Source organism: Amblyraja radiata, chromosome 1 (assembly GCF_010909765.2).
Source record: "Amblyraja radiata isolate CabotCenter1 chromosome 1, sAmbRad1.1.pri, whole genome shotgun sequence".
Lineage (NCBI taxonomy): Eukaryota > Metazoa > Chordata > Chondrichthyes > Rajiformes > Rajidae > Amblyraja > Amblyraja radiata.
Genome location: NC_045956.1, coordinates 72,310,569 through 72,332,964, shown reverse-complemented (window position 1 = coordinate 72,332,964; position 22,396 = coordinate 72,310,569). Strand labels below are relative to the sequence as shown.

Below are 22,396 nucleotides of genomic sequence, written 5' to 3'. Positions count from 1 at the left end.
TGCTGTTTCATGGCTCCAGCTTTGTTTTATCCTTCCATATTCTGTTGCCTGTTACATCTTTTCACTTATGTGCGTTCCAGACTGATCAGCAATGATCAACAAACTTTGACTAGCCATGCACTGCACTGACTCTCAGCTGGCACCACCATCACTTGTGATACTTATGGGCCTGTCCCACTTAGGCCATTTTTCAGGCGACTGCCAGCGACTGTCAAACCGGCGACTGTCAGAGTGGAACACACACCATCATCATCATCATCGGCAGTCACTCGAAATGAGTATGACTGTCCTCTGCTCTCCATAGGGCCATCTACTTGTGGGTTTGCAGATGTCTGGAGAGGCTGATCCGCTGTCCACACACCTTGGTGCAACGTGGGCAGTGGAGACTGGCGGTGGTTGGTAGTCGTCGAGCCCCTTCTCTCTCTGCTTATGGTGCTGTCGCTTTGTCTCTGCGACACAGCGTAGTTCCATTTTGTGACGTGCAGCTCCTTCCTGCACGGATTTCCTCCAGGAGCGCCTGTCCAGTGCAATGTGCTCCCAGTTGCTCGATGAGATGTGGAATTTCTTCAGACTGTTCTTGATGTTGTCCCTGAAGCGTTTCTTTGGCCCGCCGGGGGCTCGCCATCCTTCCTTCAATGGACAGTACAGGATTTGTTTAGGGAGACGTGTGTTGGACATGCAGATGACATGGCCAGTCCATCGAAGTTGCTGCTGCATTATTGTGGTGGTGATGCTGGTCATGTTGGCTTCCTCCAAATCACTGACGTTGGTGCATTTGTCCTCCCAGCTGATCCCCAGAATCTTTCGTAAGCATCTTTGATGGTATTGTTCCCGGGCTCACAGGTGCCTGCTGTAGGTGGTCCATGACTCAGCTCCATAGAACAGGGTGGAGAGGACAATGGCTCTGTAGACAGCAGTTTTGTTTGAGCCGTTAGATCTCGTTCTTCAAAGACTCTTTTCTTGAATCTGGCGTAGGCTCCACTGGCACAACCCAGGCAATGGTTGACCTCAGAGTCGATGTCAGCTTTTGAGGAAAGAATGCTGCCAAGATAATAATAATAATAATAAATTTTATTTATGGGCGCCTTTCAAGAGTCTCAAGGACACCTTACAAAAATTGAGCATGTAGAGGAAATACATGTAAGGGGAATGAAATAAATAGTAGAGACATGACTAGTACACAAAGTAAAGACATAATTCAATACAAAACACAGTATGAGGCAATTAATGCACAGATGAAAAGGGACGGGGACGTGGGGCTAAGGATAGGCAGAGGTGAAGAGATGGGTCTTGAGGCGGGACTGGAAGATGGTGAGGGACACGGAATTGCGGATCAGTTGGGGGAGGGAGTTCCAGAGCCTGGGAGCTGCCCTGGAAAAGGCTCTGTCCCCAAAACTGCGGAGGTTGGACTTGTGGATGGAGAGGAGAGGAGACCGGCTGATGTGGATCTAAGGGACCGTGAGGGTTGGTAGGGGGAGAGGAGGTCAGTGAGATATGGGGGGGCCAGATGGTGGAGGGCTTTGTAGGTGAGGACCAGGATTTTGTAGGTGATCCGGTGGGAGATGGGAAGCCAGTGAATAGGGGAAGTGGTCAACGTTTTCAAGAGTGGTGTCGTCCACTTTTATAGTGGGCTGGGTAAACGGCTGGTTGGGTGGAGGTTGATGTACGACCTGGGTCTTCTTGATATTTAAGGCTAGGCCCATGGCTGTATGCCTTGGCAAAGGCATTCAGGATGCCCTGGAGGTCTTCGGCAGAGTGTGCTGCAATGGCGCAGTTGTCCATGTACTGAAGCTCCATGATGGTGGTGTTACTGACTTTGCTCTTGGCCTACAACCTATTAAATTTGAAGAGCCCACCGTCAGTTCTGTTGAGGATTGGGATCCCCTGTGACAGGTTTTTACAAATGAGGTGAAGTATGGCAGCGATGAAGACGACAAACAGGGTGGGTGCGATGATGCATCCCTGTTTGACCCCCATTTCCACAGTGAAGGGCTCGGACTGGGGGCCGCAGTTGCTGAGCACTGTGACCGACATGCCATCATGTAGAAGCCTAAATATTCTGATGTACTTGTCGTGACAACCGTACCTTGATAGTATGCTCCAAAGAGCTTGGCGGCCTACCGAGTCAAAAGCCTTTGTCAGGTCTATGAAGGCCATGTACAAAGGCTGCCTTTGTTCACGGCATTTTTCCTGCAGTTGGCGTGCTATGAATATCATGTCTACTGAACCACTGGATGGGTGGAAGCCATACTGATTCTAGGAGTACCTCCGCAGACGGTGGTAGAAGTCAGTTTGCGAGGACACGAGCTAGGATGTTGCCTGTTGTTGACAGGAGCGAGATGCCTCTGTACTTTGCACATTCAGCTTTGTCCCCCTTCTTAAAAATGGTGACTATTAGAGCATCCCTGAGTACTGAGAGAAGTTCTTTTTCCCAGACCTTGAGGAGTAGGACGTGGATGTCGTACAGGAGCTCCTCAGCTGAAAAACACACACAAACACACACACACACACACACACACACACACCTTCACCAGCCCGTTATGCAGGCAGGGGACAAGGCAAGCGGGGGGAGCGCTGTCTGAGCTAAATTCACATGGTGCAAAGCCAATGTGATACAGACACACACGACGATTTCCTTCGCTCCATAGATGCTGCCTCGCCCGCTGAGTTCCTCCAGCAATTTTGTCTACCTGTGATGAACAGGAAGGTTGGCGCTGTAATTAAGACGGTGAAAGCACAGTGTACGGGAAGGGCACGTAATTCCTTTAAAAGAGGGGGGAGAAGGAGTGGAGACAACTCTTAAGAAGCCGGAGATACACAACTGCAAAGCACGGCAGAGATTAACATTACCGGTTGGTTATCCTTGGTTCTGAAAACTACTGCTTACGTTTTATTTCCCCCCAATGAGCCAATGAAATTCACCGGCCAGCACCGGTTACAACCCACGAGAACCTTCGGCCTCCTGGTGAACCACTAGGACCTCCTGGCGACCCACCTATGGCACGAGAATTCTCGCTAACCTCCATGGCGGCTTCATTCTGGTCGCTGCTAATTTTTCAACATGTTGCGGCGTCCATAACAATTTGCGGCGTCCATAAAGAGGCCACGACTAGTTCCCAGAATGGAACTCCTCACGACCATGAAGGCGACTCCCCGGCAACCACCCGTGAACATGTGGTGACCGTATAGTCTTCTGCAGTCGCCTAAAAAGTCGTCTAAGTGGGACAGGCCCATTAGTGTCTCTTGTCCCTACCCTATTGTAAACATCTACTTTGTGCTTTCAATGCCTCCCCCAGCTTGCAATTCTAAACATATTGTTTTTTTTGTCTCATTTGTCTCAGTTCTCATGACCAGAAATATTAACTCTGTTTCTATCACTGTACATAATTCCTGATGTGTTGAAAATCTCCAGTATTTTCTGTTTTTATGCAGCATTTGCAGATTCTTGTTCTCCCAATTTATAAATTCCATGACTTCCATGGAAACGGAGATTGGACAACGTGTATATCGAACAGCCACAGCACTCTTGCTAAAACTTAAATTTGCTCTCAACAGTTGCTGACAGTGCAAGTGAAACCCAACTTTAGAAAGTTAGGCAGTGTTAACAAAACACAATGTTCTGAAGGACCTCAGGAGGTCAGGCAGCATCTGTTGAGGGAATGGACAAATGACGTTTTGGGATGGGACCCTTCTTCAGGCTTTGAGACTGAAGAAAGGTCCTGACTCAAAGCGTCATCAATCCATCACCTCCGCAGATATGTTCCGACTTACTGAGTTCTTCCAGAACATTGTGTTTTGCTCAGAATTCCATCATCTGCAGTTCCTTGTGTCCCCTCTTAGATGTGTTTGTATTCCTTTATTGGTTAATTTATCTAATTTTGTTTGGTACCCATTGTATGTTGCAAACTGATTTAAAGTGGGTGCATATTCTGTTGCAATAACAGGATTCTTTATCCAGTGGTTTACCATCTATTTACTCATTTTAAAACTAATTTTAAAACGTGAACTATAATATAGTTGCCAATTATTGTAAAATTCAGTTCAGTTCACCACACAGGTTGAAATATCGATCCCTGGCTCGCATTATGATCATTAACTTGGTTTCTGTATTTGCAATATTTCCTGAACAGCTCCTCCGAGGTTTGTGGTGACTATTTGTCTTGTCTTTTAACTCCTTGCTGCCTGGCGGGTGGCAGCCTGTGCTGTGCTCGGGCAACATAGTTCACCACACTTTCCAACATCAATTTCATTCTCACAAGTCGGTAAATTGTAATGGCCACAGGCAGTGCAAATGTGGAACAGTAAACACTTGAAACGTCTGCACAAATTCTGTTACCGAATTGACAGATTCTGCAACAAAATATTTGATGCCCAAAATTGATTGTTATGACAACGTATATTCAGACTTTGTCTTTCCACTTATGTTTTTCTTCTCTCTTTCTGACAGCTCCATCGGAAATCTGTGCAGCAAATGACTCAGAATTTGATCAGGAAGCTTGCTGCCCTTAACCAGTATGAGGAAGTTCTCTCAAAATTAAATGCCTCGGCCACCGACAGATTAACTGTGCTAAGGACCAAACCACAATCCATCCAGAGAGACATAGTGACCATCTGCAATGATCCATACACTTTAGCTCAGCAGCTAACACATATAGAACTGGTTAGTGTGTTAACGTCATAAACATAAATAATGTGTTAATGTGAAATAATATTTATGCCATGGGATTACAATTTATAGCACATAATTTTGTTGTATTACCTGTTTTGTTCTGATGACTCGCTCATTCTACCAGGTGAGCCTCAATACCTAACATTTGGAAGTTTATGTTTGAAAATCCATGGGACTGGCATAACATTTGTTTACAACCAAGTTATAATTAATACATTTGTCGGTACAGGGCAATGGACATCATGTTAATGAGTGCGGAAATGCCATTTGGTGCTCAGTATCTTCCTGTCTTTATCACCAGTGTCAAATATCAGTATTTACTGAATTAGTTCATTAGTGATGTCTCAAGAAGCAATATTATAGCACAAGTTTTATTAGTACACTGTATTTAGTTGGCAAATCTTGGAGCTGTTTGATTTATAACCTCAGGAGTTAAATTGGCTTCTGAGTGAGCTGTGGAATACACTTTTGGAGCAAGGAACTCTTGCGACTCACCACCCATGTCCATTCCAAAACTGATATCCTTGCATTTCCTATACTAGATCATCACCCAGATGCTGGTCAAATTTTAACCCTTGCATTGCATGGGAGGTGAATATTGCCTGCATTTCAGGAGAAATCTGCAGGCCCAGCATTATGTCATGGGATCATTTTTATCATGTTAAATAGTCAAACAATTGATTTCATGTCTCATCTGAAAGGCAACACCTCCGACCATGTAACACTCCTCCAGAATGTGGTAAAGATCTATGCGCTCAAGGCATAAAATGTAAAGCTTTTGAACCAGAAGAATGTAGTGCTTCCAAACCTGTTGAAAATTGTGTGGACTGTTGTAATCTGGTGATCCATTATAATAAATGAGTCGAACAAATCAGGAGTGTCCTGGTGCATTGTCAGATACATTTGTCAATTCTAAAATGATTCTTTGCTTACTGGAGATACATCCCCCTCAATGCTTTCTGTACAAAGCCAAGTTTTGGTTTGGATATTGGCACATATATTGACTAGAAACAAGGTATTATGCAGAGAGAGTGTAAAGAATAGATTGGGCAATGCTATTTCGTTCATATGTTTTGTTTAGAGATACAGCACAGAAACAGGCTCTTCAGCCCACCGAGTCCACGCTGACCAGTAATCCCTGCACATTAGCACTCTCCTACACACACTAGGGACAATTTATAATTTTACCAAGCCAATTAGCCTACACACCTGCACGCCTTGGGAGTGTGGGAGGAAATCGGAGCACCCGGAGAAAGCCCACGCAGGTCAGGTGGAGAACCTACAAACTCCACACAGACATCACCCAGGATCGAACCCAGGTCTCTGGCATTGTAAGGCAGCAACTCTACCGCTGCGCCACCGTGCTGTCATTTTAACCCAGGTGAAATCATAACCAGCCACTGCCGTCTCCTGAAGATGATGTTCAACAACATCAACAATCCCACATCTAATAAACTTCTCAAATTAAATTTACACACGTTTCTCCAGGCAGCTTTAAGGTTGATAACATATTTACCTGGTACTCTGTGGCACATTTTCCTCATTGCCTGAGATTATAGTTGAGCTGTTAATTTTTTTATAAAGTCATGCTGCCAAAGATTGAGATGGGATTGAAGCAAATGTGCTTGGATTCACTCCAAGACACTATAAAGAAATATTGGGTATAAATTAAAAATAAATATTTTCAAACATTAACAGTCACTTCACACAAACAATAATTATGAACGTTTTTTAGCTTTCTGCTGTATCACCTTGGTGCATCAATCTGTAGAGAGGGAATCTGTTGGTTCAGAGAATATTGATATCACTGGCATTGCCAACATTTGTTGTCTTTTCTTAATTACCCCTGAACTCAATAGTCAACTCTAATCAGTGTCATCAGCTGTGCCGACATCAGGTGTTTACGTTTCAATATTAATTCCAGTAAAATGAGCATACATTTCAGGGACAACATTTGCATACATTAGATGCACACAGTCTTTTGCCCACAGTAGATGAATCGAGGACCAGTGGACATAGGTTTAAGGTGAAGGAGAAAAGATGTAATAGGAATCGGAGGGATAAACCTTTCACACAAAGGGTGGTGGATGTATGGAACAAGCTGCTAGAGGAGGTAGTTGAGGCAGGAACCATCCCAATATTTAAGAAACAGTTAGACAGGTACATGGATAGGACAGGTTTGGAGGGATATGGACCAAGCGCAGGCAGGTGGGACTAGTGTAGCTGGGACATGTTGGTTGTTGTGGGGAAATTAGGCTGAATGGCCTTATTCCACACTGTATCACTCTATGCCACTTCAGTGTATTCCTGAAGAACTGTTTTCAATCCTTTGTTCTTCACAGATGCACTTAAAATTCAAACCTGTAATAATTTGAAGAGCAGATTTTTTTTTCTGGTTCTAACATAGAAGTCTTTCCTTAAAGAACACATCAATACTGTTTATACGTTTTTTGTGTGCTCGGTTTGGATGTTTTCCGAGTTTACAGTGGTATCAATAATATGTTACCTTTCAAAATTATTATTTTGTTTGGAAACTTTTACTTAGTTCTTAACCTCTGCAAATCAGGCGCACTCTTACAATTTTAGTTAACAGGTGCATGATTTTTTTTTTAAACCCTTCAGAACAGTTAGAAATTCTGTTTATTCAAACGTGCAATATTTTAAATGAAAATAGTTTCAACTGCATACTTATGCATGATGGATGTAGATCTGTCAATCGTGGTATCAAAAGGTTGTGAAAATGAAATGAATGTCACATGAATATCTCACAGAAATACAATATTAAGTGCAGTTCAATACTAGTGAGCTAAATATACTGAATTGAGGACATGATGATACTGGCAATACCACATTAAAACAGATGGTGATGAAATGCATATTAGAACAATGAATTTAAGATTAAGCATGGTTAAAACTTTAATGACTCATTAGGAGCTGAATTTCAGTATTTGTAATCCTGGGATGATGAACAAAGTTACCTTTCTTATTATATGGGGATGTTTCCCTTTCCATTAAGAGAAACATTCAGTTGGGATACGACTGATTTAATGTATATGGAAGAAACACAAAGTATAGACTTGGACAGGTTTATGTCATATATTTTGTGAAGGTTGCAATAAATGTTTATTATCTTAAGTATTTTATAGGTTCATATAGAATTATGTATTTATTAAACCTAACTATATCAAAGATCGGACATTTTTATGTTTGACCCAAGAAAGCAGACGCTTGCTCACAGATAATTATACACAATTTTATTTTGACCTAAATTTAAGAAAAAGTTAATCCTCAAAATGAGAATAATTTCATGGTTCATTAATTATGTATATTAATGTGTAGTCTTCTTTGACTGGATAGCACACAGCAAAAGCTTTTCAGTGTACCGCAATACACGTGACAATAATAAACTAAAATAAACTCAATTATGTTTGACTCTTTTTCTCTTATATCTACAGGAACGACTCAGTCATATCGGACCTGAAGAATTTGTCCAGACATTTGCACACAAAGATCTTTTGGACAACAACAAGGTATACTTTGTCTCCAGTCACTAATCAATATCATTCTCAATATTCATCACCCAAAATACAGCATCTATTCTTATTGCTTCTTTAATGGGCCTGTCCCACTTGGGCGACTTTTTAGGTGAGTGCAGGAGATTCTGCGCTCGCCAGATGGTCGCCACATGTTGGTTGGTAGTCTCTGGTGAATCTCTTTCATGGTTACGAGGAGTTCCCGCATTCTATGAACTAGTCGCGGCCTCAGTATGGTCGCCGCACATTTTTCAACATGTTGAAAATGTTTCTGCAACCAAAAATTGGTCGCCATGGAGATAATCGATAATCCTGTAGTCGTAGGTGCAGTCGTCATGTGTTTGTAGGTAGTTTTAGTTAATTGTCTTTGCTGGCCGGTCATTTTCATTGGCTCATTGGGGGAAAAAAACGTAAGCAGAAGTTTTCAGAACCAAGGATAACCAACCGGTAATGTTAAATGTCTGTCGAACTTCACAGCTGTGTATCTCTGGCTTATTAAAAGTTGTCTGGCTTCTTAAAAGTTGTCCCCACTCCTTCACCCCCCGCCCCCCTTTTAAAGATATTACCGTACACTGCTAGCCGTCTTAATTACAGCGCCAACCTTCCTGTTCATCGCGGTGTGTGTCTGCATCACCTTGGCTTTGCACCATGTGAATTTCAGACCGCGCTCCCCCTGCTTGCCCTGGCCCTCGTCTTTGCAATGTGTGTGTGTTTGTGTTCCAATCTGACAGTCGCCGTTCCAGTTGCCGGCTTTTCGGGCGACTGCCATCAACTTGACAGTCGCCGGCAGTCCGCTGAAAAATCGCCAAAGTGAGACAGGCCCATTAAGTTTAGCATTCCTGCAGTGCCTCAATTCACATATATTAATATTTCAGGAAGCTAGCCCTTGCCAGACAAACTTTAGATCTTGTTAACTTCAAAAGAGGAGTTGATAAACACGTAAATCTTCCCAGAATAAGCATTTGTTGTTACAACAGTCTGATTGTCTCTGAGGTCAGGAGTGTGGTTCATCATTTTTCATAAGTGATGAGCTTTGTTGAGAAGGTCAACTACTTAAAAACAATGTTTAAATTGTATTCAGCCAGCCTATTCCTGTTATATAAACTATATTACTGGAATTCCCCATGTATGCATGCCAGCAGTTGTCTGTCTTTTCACCGTTTTATTTTTACTTTTAGTTAGTTAAAGTTTGGAGGTCTAGACTTTTTTGTGTGGGGGGTGGGGTGGGGGGGGGGGGGGGGAGGGGGAAACTGCCTTTCAGGGTCCCTACCTGGTCCCTACCTGGTCGGAGAGGCAGCTTTTCTCCGGGCTGCAGCTTCGACCCGTCCTCGCGGCCTACCAGCGGGCCTGGAGCGGCGTTTCCTGTCGCGGTCCGCCCAGAACCTCGGCTTCGGCGGCGGCACAGCGCTGGAGCGCTATCGTGGAGCGGGCGATGCCTTGCCTGGGTCGCCGCGCTGGAGCTCCGGTGAGCTGAGACCGCCGGGAACAACATCGCGGAGCTGCGGGACTGTGGAGCGGGCGGCGGCGCCGAACTTTACACCGTGAGCCTGGGATCTCGCGACGAGATCGCCAGCTGTGGAGCTCCATCCGGCGCGGCCTTGTCGGCTTCGGAAGCCGTGGCCTTCAGTACGGAGGCGGCCGTTCCAGGGTTCCCATGCCGCTGTGAGGACTCTCCCGACGCCGGAGCACCACCACCCGGCGAGAACGGCCAGGAACATCGGGCCTCCGTAGAGGCAACTGTGGAGGCCTCAATAGGCCCGACTATGGGTGAACTGGGGTTGGGGACTGGACTTTGTGCCTTCCTTCATGGTGGGAGCCTATGTGGGGGGGATGTTCTTTGTGTTTAAGTCTCTCATTGGTGTTATGTCTGTATTCTTTTTTTGTGTGCTGCAAAATGGCAAAAAGCATTTCACTTCATTACACCTCGGTGTATGTGAATGTGACTAATAAAAACCTTTGAATACTTTGAATATATCATGATTTATTCCACAAAAAAGGAAACTGTTATATTTTGTTTCTGAATAAGGTAAAGACAGAAAAATTTGGACAATATTTAAATGATATTAAAATGTATTTAAAGAATAATGAAAGGCATAGACAGAGTGGATATGGAAAGGATGTTTTCACTGGTGGGAGAGTCTAGGACCAGAGGCCATAGCCTCAGAATTAACGAGCGCTCTTTTAGAAGGGAGGTGGGAGGAACTTCTTTAGGCAGAGGGTAGTTAATTTGTGGGAACTCATTGTCACAGAGGACTGAGGAGGCCATCAGTGGATATTATTAAGGCAGAGATAGACAAATTCTTGATTAGAATGGGTGTCAAGGGTTATGCGGAGAAGGCAGGAAAATGGGATTAGAAGGCAGAGATCAGCCATGATTGAATGGCGGAGTAGGCTCGGTGGGCTGAATGGCCTAATTCTATTCCTATAACTTGTGAATGTGAATAAGGATTTGTGAATGAGCATAGTGGGAGATCTGGATTAATAGTTCCTGTTAAATACTAAGCATCAGGAAAGATTTAATGAACCAATTCTTACTAGTTGGTCGTTACGGTATATTTTACATTTTCTGGAAGCTCAAATAATAGAAATGGCTTATTTGACAAGACGCCCACTTTGGGAGCTACATCGTACCATGAATCAAGGCTTCAGCAATAAATTAAAGTGAAAAAGAAAAAAAACATACATATCTATTATTTATTTCCTAAACATTTAGAGTCACAGAAATACAGAACTATTACAGCAAAAATAGTTAATTTGTCTCATTGTGCTAATAGTGCTTGTCTAGTAGCAGCAGCCCTGTTTGCTTTGTACATAGAAAATAGGTGCAGGAGGAGGCCATTCGGCCCTTCGAACCAACACCGCCATTCATTGTGATCATGGCTGATCGTCCCCAATCAATAACCCGTGTCTGCCTTCTCCCCATATTCCTTGATTCCATTAGCCCCTAGAGCACTATCTAACGCTCTCTTAAATCCATCCAGTGATTTGGCCTCCACTGCCCTCTGTAGCAGGGAATTCCACAAATTCACAACTCTCCAGGGATGCTCCCTGACCCGCTGAGTTCCTCCAGCACTTTATGTTCTGCTTATTATTCATCTCATCCAGAGTTTTGTTCGAGAAGAACACAATAAGGTGGCACGGTGGCACAGCGGTAGAGTTGCTGCCTTGAGCGCCTGTCCCACTTAGGCTATTTTAAGGCGACTGCCGGCGACTGTCAGTTCTTCCATGATTTCGCCTTGTTCCCACAGCCATATATGATGCATTATGTTTGTCTCTAGCGACTTGCCTGCTTTTTCGTACAATCAGCCTCCCACATATCCCTACCACATTTTAGCATTTCTGGTTACTCAACAACCTCACCTTACAATTTATCTTGAGAACGGAGAGAAAAAATTCAAATTTCTCATTTACATCTTTTTTTAATTCTTTCCATCTGTAGGCAGAGATCTCATTGTTTTGTACTTCCCAATCATGGTCCAATTTGCTTTTCTTTACATGCTCAAATAAAACCTAAATTGACAGCCAAACTACTTCATCCTTTCAGAATCCTTAATGTGTCCTATTCATCTCCTCTGTGATCCTTCAACATCTGTGCTGATTGGCACATTGACAATCTAACATCTATTATTTGTCATCGTTGTATGCATCGTTTCATGATGCGTCACAACTTGCTTTGACAACTGCTCTGCCCAAGACTTCAATTAGCTGCAGAGAATTGTGGATGCAGCCTAGCTGATCCGGCAAATTAGGCTCACCCCTATCGACTCCATCTACACCTCACGATAAATAGGGCAATCAACCCACATGGTCAAGGTCTGTTTAGTTTTGTTTACAGATACAGTGCAGAAACAGGCCCTTCAGACCACCGAGTCCGCGCCCACCAGCGATCCCCGCATATTAACACTATCCTACACCCACTAGGGACAATTTTTACATTTACCGAGCCAATTAACCTACAAACCTCTAGTTTTTGGAATGTTGGAGGAAACTGGAGATCTCGGAGAAAACCCATACAGTCACAGGGAGAACATACAAACTCCGTACAGACAGCACCCATAGTAGGGATCGAACCCGGGTCGCTTGCGCTGTAAACACTGTACTGTATCTCTAAACTAAAACTAAGGGCCTGTATCTCTAAACTAAAATTAAACAACTAAAAAAAGTTGTTATGGGAGATTTCAACATGCACGTCGACTGGGAAAATCAGGTTGGTACTGGACCCCAAGAAAGGGAGTTTGTGGAGTGCCACCGTGATGAATTTTTAGAGCAGCATGTACTGGAGCCTACCAGGGAGAAAGCAATTCTGGATTTAGTGTTGTGTAATGAACCAGATTTGATAAGGGAACTCGAGGTAAAGGAGTCATTAGTAGGTAGTGATCATAATATGGTAAGTTTTAATCTACAGGAATGGGTGGAGTTTCGAGTCAAGACCATGCTTTGGTTGACCTGTTACTTTGCTTTCATGGGAATCAATTTAAACTTTACTTAAACCTGCTCCTCCTTATAAACTACCCATTGTTCAATTATTGTATCTTCTGCCAAATATTGATAGCAGTCTAACAGTCCAATTCATTTTCAACCCACTGAAATTGGTCCATTGCCAATTAAGCATTTTTGCCTTGCATTGTTCCCTGTTCTTTTCCTTAGTTAATCAAAACCTTATGATTTCATGATCTCCATCCCCTTGATGCTCTTGCGCTGGTTCATGCTCCAGTCTCATCAACTTCATTTCCTCGACAGGAACCGTAATGATAACTAATATCGCAGAATTAGAAATCTTCTCGATCTTTTGGCCATTAAAAGTATAGCTGTGTATTTATTTTATTTTGAGTTGTGACCAAGACGTGGATTTCACTGGCAAGGTGGCATTTTCTGTCTGTCTTGCCCCCGAACAGCCTCTCACAATCCTTTATATGCCTTGGGTACTTTTCTCTTATCTAAAACCTTCCCTTGCTGAATTTGTATGAACAGTTCCTCACAACATCACCAAACAGCAACACCACCTCATTGACAACACTATTAGCTCCTTTATATTCCTCCCCAACCAATTTTAGTTGAGATACCTATGTAGACATTGTACCCCTCTGAGAAATTGTGATCCCCACTCTCACTTGTCTAGTTTTCAGAACAGAATGACAACATAGCAAAGATGAGCGGGAAGGCAGAGGATTGGGTAATGTTTAAAGAGCAACAGAAGATAACTAAAAAGGCAATACGGGGAGAAAAGATGAGGTACGAAGGTAAGCTAGCCAAGAATATAAAGCAGGATAGTAAAAGCTTCTTTAGGTATGTGAAGATGAAAAAATTAGTTAAGACCAAAGTTGGACCCTTGAAGACTGAAAAAGGTGAATTTATTATGGGGAACAAGGAAATGGCAGATGAGTTGAACAGGTACTTTGGATCCGTCTTCACCAAGGAGGATACAAACAATCTCCCTGATGATGTGGGGTGACGGAGGAATTGAAGGAAATCCACATTAGGCAGGAAATGGTGTTGGGTAGACTGATGTGACTGAAGGCTGATAAATCCCCAGGGCCTGATGGTCTGCAACCCAGGGTACTTAAGGAAGCGGCTCTAGAAATCGTGGACGCATTGGTGATCATTTTCCAATGTTCTATAGATTCAGGATCAGTTCCTGTGGATTGGAGGGTGGCTAATGTTATCCCATTTTTTAAGAAAGGCAGGAGAGAGAAAACATAATTATAGACCAATTAGCCTGACATCGGTGGTGGGGAAGATAACCATATAACCATATAACAATTACAGCACGGAAACAGGCCATCTCGACCCTTCTAGTCCGTGCCGAACACGTATTGTCCCCCTAGTCCCATATACCTGCGCTCAGACCATAACCCTCCATTCCTTTCCCGTCCATATAACTATCCAATTTATTTTTAAAGATGCTGGAGTAAATCATAAAAGGTGAAATAGCGGCACATTTGGATAGCAGTAGCAGGATCGGTCTGAGTCAGCATGGATTTACCAGAGGGTTTTGGTCCCCTAATTTGAGGAAGGACATTCTTGCTATTGAGGCAGTGCAGCGTAGGTTTACAAGGTTAATTCCAGGGATGGCGGGCCTGTCGTATGCTGAGCGAATGGAGCGGCTGGGCTTGTATACTCTGGAATTTAGGATGAGAGGGATCTTATCGAAACATATAAGATTATTAAGGGTTTGGACATGCTAGAGGCAGGAAACATGTTCCCGATGTTGGGGGAGTCAAGAACCAGGGGCCACAGTTTAAGAATAAGGGGAAGGCATTTAGAATGGAGATGAGGAACTACATTTTCACACAGAGAGTTGTGAGTCTGTGGAATTCTCTGCCTCCACCGGATATTTTCAAGAGAGAGCTAGGCTTTTAAAGATAGCAGTGTCACACAATATGGGGAGAAGGCAGGAACGAGGTAATGATTGTGGATGATCAGCCATGATCACATTGAATGGCTGTGCTGGCTCGAAGGGCCGAATGGCCTACTTCAGCACCTATTATTATAAATGGGAACATGCAGACGATTGCATTTTGATATACTTGTCTTCCTAAATGTAGCGGTTACAGCTATGGGAATTGCAGTGAGTTTATTGCATTGCCTTTTGTAGAAGTGTACACACCTGGTAATATGGTAACTAGAGGGAATAGTACAGAATGGTAAATTTGGTGCTAATCAATTATTCTGGATGACTTCCAGTTTCTCCAGTATTGTTAAAGCTAATCTTATTCAGAAAAGGGTGATGTATTCAATCACACACATATGCAGTGTCTTATCAAAAGTGAAAAGCCTGTGGAGAATCTGGAAGTGAAGGACTCGCTAACGAATACTTTATTTTCAACCTATTCCCACATTTTTATGTTGGCTATTGACGTGGCTGGTCAGTGATGACTAGTGTTAATATTGGCCAAAATAGAGATATATAAAATTAAGGATCTTTTGCATCTGCAGGGCCTGTTTGGTCAATTTCTGTGTAAAGCTGAAACCTGCAAGTCGGTGCCAGGAAGTCTAGGTCCTAGATTGAAATATCAGATAAGATGAGGACCAGATGTCCTCTCTATTGTTAAAATGTATGAGTACTTTGCAGAGAAACCCAAAGGTGTTACAGATGCATTAGCAGGATTGGCTAGCTGCAGACGGGTTGTAAATACTTTTAATAATGTTGTAAGGTGTTTGTGTTACTGTTTGATGATTGGCTGAAGTGTGAAGCCTTGTTTGAATTGTTTATACTACCCAGGAGAATGTTGCATTACTTGGGTCAACTTACTTCTTTCCAGCAGCTCCTGTAGAAACATTGTAATGGTGTGCTTTGTAATTGGGTTGGGGAACTGTCAATAACACTTTAATGTAATCGATATCTGCGATTGGTTTGTAGGAGCCACCGGTCAACACCCAAGCAAGACAAGAGATAATGGATTCACCTGATGAGACTTGCAGTGTGGAGTATTCATTTCATTGAAAGTTTGAAGGTTTCTCAAAGCCTGGCCTTATGAATGAAATTTGAGAAAATGTTCTTTGCCCACATGCTGCTTTTGGCACAATTGAGCTTCCTGAACTTTGGTTCTCTTCTTGTCGGGTTTTGGCTGTGCTGATTCAACATGCTTTTCATACATCCTTCCTATTGCAGGGTAACCAAGATCAGTTGTCTGTTTAATTAATTTGTTTTTCAAGTCCGGCTGTTGTTACAGTGACAGCGTTCTTTTCTCTGGTGTTCCCTCAAATTCTTTAGATTTTTGATTCAGTTTATGCTCTTTTGATTTTTAATCGCAGTGTTAATGTTGCTTTTGAGAACAATGCTCGATTGTTGTACAACATAAGATCCCGTAACGTTATGTCAACAGGTATCTTGCCAACAGAACATTAAAGCTACTCACTGCTTTGAATACCTGAAATTTTGAAGATCATCCATAATCATCCATTTTGAAGGAAATCCATAAAATTTGAATAAATATTAATTTGATCTGCATTTGTTCAACTCTGCAAATTTCAACTTTTTTTAGACCAGTTTTATGGATAATTACCAAAACAAAGTTATCATATTTTTATAGACATAATGGCACGAACAGTCAGAAAATATTATCAGATTCTTTGCTGTACGGGAAGTGGTGTTCACCCTTTTATTAGGGGGGCACTAATCGGGAGTTATGCGTTGTGCTGGGAACAAAAAGGGTGCCTGTCGTAAAAGTCAGGAAATTGATGGAAAACAAAGTAAAAAAATCTTTAGAACTGTTTAATGCCAAACTATGTACAAAATATTTTCCTGCATTGCATAGAATAAAGATTCTAAGGGAAGTAAGGCGACCGTGGCTGACAAGGGAAGTCAAGGACAATATAAAAATAAAAGAGAAGACGTATATCATAGCAAAGATGAGCGGGAAGCCAGAGGATTGGGAAACTTTTAAAGATCAACATAAGATAACTAAAAAGGCAATACGGGGAGAAAAGATGAAGTATGAAAGTAAGCTTCTTCTTCTTTCGTGTGGCGTGCACAGCCTAAAGTTGTAGGACAACTTGTTCTATTTGATCTTCCGTTTGTGCACGTCGAGTTGATTGCATTAGTCGAAACAGGGTGGACCACGTGAAGGTTGCAATCTTCCACCCCTGAAGGTAAGCAAGCCAAGAATATAAAGGAGGATAGTAATAGCTTCTTTAAGTATGTGAAGAGGAAAAAAATAATTAAGACAAATCTTGGTCCATTGAAGGCAGAAACAAGTGAATTTATTATGGGGAACAAGGAAATGGCAGACGAGTTGAACAGGTACTTTGGTAAACAATTTCCCAGATGTACCAGGGGACAGAAGACCTGGGGTGATGGAGGAACTGAAGGAAATTCACATTTGTCAGGAAATGGTGTTGGGTGGACTGATGGGACTGAAGGCTGATAAATCCCCAGGGTACTCAAGGAGGTGGCTCTATAAATCATGGATGCATTGGTGATCATTTTCCAATGTTCTATAGATTCTGGATCAGTTCCTGTGGATTCGAGGATAGCTAATGTTATCCCACTTTTCAAGAATGGAGGGAAAGATAAAGGAGCAAATTATAGACCAGTTATTCTGACATCAGTGGTGGCGAAGATGCTGGAGTCGATTATCAAAGATGTAATATTGGATAGCAGTAACAGGATCGGTCCAAGTCAGCATGGATTTACGAAGGGGAAATCATGCTTGATAAATCTTCTGGAATTTTTTGAGGATGTAAAAAGTAAAATAGACAAGTGCGAGCCAGTGGATGTAGTGTAGTGTATCTGGACTTTCAGAAAGCCTTTGATAAGGTCCCACAGGAGATTAGTGGGCAAAATTAGAGCACATGATATTGGAGGTAGGGTATTGACATGGATAGAAAATTGTTTGGCAGACAAAGAGTAGGGATTAACGTGTCCCTTTCAGAATGGCAGGCAGTGACTAGTGGGGCAGTGATTAGCAAGGCTTGGTGCTGGGACTGCAGCTATTTACAATATACATTAATGATTAAGAAAAAGGAATTAAAAGTAATATTAGCAAATTTGCAGATGACACAAAGCTGGGTGGCAGTGTGAACTGTGAAGAGGATGCTCTGAGGATGCAGGGTGACTTGGACAGGTTGGGTGAATGGGCATATGCATGGCATATGCAGCATAATGTGGATATATGTGAGGTTATCCACTTTGGTGGCAAGAACGGTGTAAATAAGTAATTTCCACAATCTGAAGTTCAAGATCATCTTTAATCAGTACCCATATTATAATGGTACAGCAGGTCGTTAGTTGGTAGTTCATTATTACCGTTTCCAAGAGGACCACTGACCAGTATAGGAAGTGGGTGTTAGTATGAATCACACAGTAAGGTGGGGTTAGTGATGCTATTCTACTATGATTGGTTCACATGCAATAAACAATCTACGAACGGGAAGGCAGATTATTTTCTGAATGGTGTCAGATTAGGAAAAGGGGAAATACAATGAGACCTGGATGTCCTAGTACATCAGTCACTGAAAGTAAGCAAACAGGTACAACAGGCAGTGAGTGAAGAAAGCTAATAGCATGTTGGCCTTCTTAACGAGAAGAGTTGAGTATAGGAGCAAAGAGGTCCTTCTGTAGTTGTACAGGGCTCTGGTGAGACCATACCTCGAGTATTGTGTGCAGATTTGGTCTCCTAATTTGAGGAAGGACATTCTTGCTATTGAGGGAGTGCAACGTAGGTTCACAAGGTTAATTCCTGGGATGGCAGGGCTGCCATATGATGAAAGAATGAAGCAACAGGGCTTGTATTCACTGGAATTTTGAAGGAAGAGAGGGGATCTTATAGAAACATATAAAATTATTGGACATGCTAGATGCAGGAAACCTGTTCCCGATGTTGGAGTCTAGAACCAGAGGCCACAGTTTAAGAATAAGGGGTAGGCCATTTAGAACTGAGATGAGGAAAAACTTTTTCACACAGAGAGTTGTGAATTTGGAATTTTCTGCCTCAAAAGGCAGTTGAATGCATTCAAAAGAGAGTTAGATAGTGCTCTTAGGGCTAGCGGAATCAAGGGATATGGGGAGAAGACAGAAACGGGGTACAGATTGTGGATGATCAGCAATGATCACATTGAATGGCGGTGCTGGCTCGAGGGGCCGAATGGCCTACTTCTGCACCTATTGTCTATGTATGTATTGTTTTTGTCTGCAGCTGCTTATACAGCTGCCAGTTGTGACATAATTGCAACACTGAGCACTGGGAAGTATCAAATCTTAAAAATCAATCTGTATGACAATTGAGATATTGCATAAAAGATAATAATTTAAATGAAAGATGAAAGCAAATGGAGGGGGGGGGGGGGTGCATTGTGACCTCCTTTAGGTCAATCGACCCAACATGCGATGCACTGTCATGATTGAAGTCCCCAACTAATACTCCTCTCCCTACACCCTGTGCCACTAATCCCTGTGAGGGAGGGGCACATCAAATGACCAATGATTTTAGTCTTTCTCTGAAATGCAATGTACGGAGATACTTGTGGAGAACAGTGAGCACAGGAAAATGTCTGACGGGTTTAGGGCAAAGCATTAGTGTCCTAAGGGAAAACACATGTCTCTCTGCCATCATTGCAACGTTTGACCCCCTGGTTTTACTCTGGGTACAAAACCTAGGTTTGACTAACTGATTGATGTATGGCAAACAAGGAAATTACTTGTAGATTGAATGATGTTATTTGAAGAAAATGGGAACTAAATGGTACCCAGCCATGAAAAAGCATGCACACGTGAGTGCAGATTTCTATGCACACTTGCCTTCTGTATGCTGATAATTGAAAATGAACAGACATTACAGTGAAATGTACCTCAGACAATCATGTGATGTGAACATGAAAAGACCAATGCCCACCGTTGAATTCCCAGCTTTGTAACACATTTATGTGCTGTTCTATTTGAAAGTTTTTTTAATCTGTTTTTTGAATCCAACTTATTCTAGAAATGTGATAATATTTAGATGTCTTTTTTTTCTCCATGCCACGACTTCAGAAAGACATTTGATAAGGTTCTGCATGGGAGTCTGCTCTGGAAGGTTAGATTGCATGGGATCCAGGGAGAACTGGCCAATGGAGGAAGAAAGGAAGGAAGCAGAGGGTGAAAAGAAACAGAGGGTGGTGAGGAAGGTTGTTTTTCAGACTGGGGCCCTATGACTGGTGGTGTGCTTCAGGGATCTGTGCTGTTTGTGAGAATGTAAAAGGCATAATTGATATGTTTGCGGATGAGTCTAAAGTGGGTGGTATCATACATAGCGAAGGTGGTTATCAAAAATTCCAGCAGGATCTTGATCAGTTGGGCAAGTGGGCAGAGGGATGGTTAATCAAATTTAATGCAGATAAATGTTAGGTGGTGCATTTTGGGAAGTCAAACCATGGCAAGAACGTTGCAGTGAACGGTAGGGCTCTAGGGAGTGTTGTAGAGCAGAGGAATCTAGGAGTGCAGGTACATAGTTCCTTGAAAGAGGCATCACAGGTAGATAGGGTGGTCAGGAATGTTTTCGGTACATTGGCCTTCATCAGTCACGGTATTGAGTATAGAAGTTGTGATGTTATATTACAGTTGTACATGACATTGGCGAGGCCGTATTGGAATATTGTGTTCAGTTTTGGTTACCCTACAATAGGAAGGATGTTGTTAAGCTGGACAGAGTGCAGAGAAGATTTAGGAGGACAGCACTTGAGGGCATGAACTATAGGGAAAGATTGGGCAGGCTAGGTCTTTATTCCTTGAAACACAGGAGGATGAGGGGTTATCTTATAAAGGTGTACAAGAACATGAGAGGGAAATAAAGGTAAATGAGCAGATTCTTTTACCCAGAGTGGGGAAATCAAGAACCAGGGGACATAGGTTTAAGGTGAAAGGGAAATAATTTAGTATCTGAGGGGCAACTGTTTCACACAGAATGGTGGGTACATAGAATGAACTGCAATAGGAGTAGTTGAGGCAGTTACTGTAACAACATTTAAAATACATTTGGATAGGTACATGGATCGAGGGATCTGGGCCAAACATGGGCAGGTGGGATTAGTGTAGATGGGGCATCTTAATCGAAATGGGCAAATTGGGCTGATGGGCCTGTTTCAGTGCTGTTTCAGTTTACTTTTTATCTTTCAGTCCTGCATTAATGATCTGAAGAAAACAAGCAACCTGGAAGCCTATGTGGAGTGGTTTAACAGACTGAGCTATCTGGTAGCAACAGAGATCTGCATGGTGAGTCACAAGCTAGCAGGGTCTGACATTGGAGCCCTTTCTTTATGCCTGTCACAATAATTGCTCCTCATTATTATACATTTCACCTGTCAGTTCCTTTTAGTGAAAGATGCTGTTTCCATCCAAAGTCTAATTTTCTCATCTGTCATTCACAGCCTGTGAAGAAGAAGCACAGGGCACGGATAATAGAATATTTCATAGACGTTGCTCGCGAGTGCTTTAACATCGGCAACTTCAATTCCTTGATGGCAATTATTTGTGAGTATCGCTCATAAAATGGGATTTAATGAAACACAGGGCAGATCAATCAAGTTAGGAGATCTTCATTAAATCCAAACAGCATGGTTTGTAAAACATGTCTATATTATACTTATACTTTAATCACATCAGTATTGGCCCCCGGACAAGGTTTATCAGTTCCTTGATACAGATAAACTATCGATTTGGAGTTTAATATTCAGAAGATAAATGATAAAAAATACAACTTTTTAAAGAAAGATGTACAGTGTAACCTTATTCAATTTAAATTGTCATATTGACATAGGCGACTCTGAACAAAATACCCCTTTGCAGTTTGTGTCTTTTGAACTACATTCATCTGATGTTATTAACAAAGATAATTATGTGCGAGTCTGTGTCTCAAGGGCATTTGAATATCAGTCAAAACAAATGATACTAACATTTTATAGATCATTGGTTCAGCCACAAACGGAACAACATTTGGAGATTGTTAAACCTTACCCTCAAAATTATATTGGTGCATTGGAAACAATTCAAGAGACGAGTGGCAGGCTTGATTGAGACTGCAGATGACTCTGATATGAAGGCAGGTTCAATGAACTGATTATTTTAATTGGAAACATGATTGAGTGCAGACTCAGTCTCCGCTTCAAAGCACTGAAAATAAAAGCTTGTAGAAGGGTTGGTTTATTCAATTTAATTGTCGAATGTCAGCATGGGATTTTTATATTTGACTATTTAGTTGTCAAATGAACAAGGCTCAAGCCAGTGAAAATAAAATTAATTAATTTCCACTGCAAAATAGATTTTGCATAAATCAAACCATGAGCCGAAACAATTTACTCTTTTTAATACCCATGAAAAGGTGAATAAAAATATATCTGATTAGAGCTACAATGATGATTGCAACTGCAATGTTGCAGAACATGAAGGTTCCTGAACTTCTGGGACTGATGGGAGTACCAGGCCAATTAATGTCAAGGGTAAATAAATATCTTGGGGATTTTATATCTGACTTGTGCGTAGCAGGGAAACACAATGAAAACTTTGTTTACAAGGCAATTAAAAGCCATTGGGCTGACATATTAATTGTAGAGCATCTAAAGAACCACATGGCCGTCTCTTGTTTCATCATTTCACATTTTAAGTAGCTCTGCTGAATTTCAGCATGGGATTTTTATGATTTTTGACTTTTTAATTGTGCTACTGCTGTGCTTGCCTAAATATAAAGAAACCAAACATTTTATTACATGTTCTTTCAAACTG

At 42.1% G+C, this 22,396-nt stretch overlaps 1 protein-coding gene across 2 annotated transcripts in view; it reads left to right on the top strand.

Moving 5' to 3' along the window:
* The window catches only part of rasgef1b (RasGEF domain family member 1B), an 85,154-nt gene that overhangs the window by 41,181 nt on the left and 21,577 nt on the right, over window positions 1-22,396 (top strand). For both annotated transcript variants that reach the window (XM_033024059.1, XM_033024067.1), the window contains exons 5-8: window positions 4,448-4,660; window positions 8,125-8,199; window positions 20,795-20,890; window positions 21,046-21,148. In XM_033024059.1, the coding sequence (XP_032879950.1) occupies window positions 4,448-4,660; window positions 8,125-8,199; window positions 20,795-20,890; window positions 21,046-21,148 (487 nt within the window). The remainder of the gene's footprint in view (window positions 1-4,447; window positions 4,661-8,124; window positions 8,200-20,794; window positions 20,891-21,045; window positions 21,149-22,396) is intronic.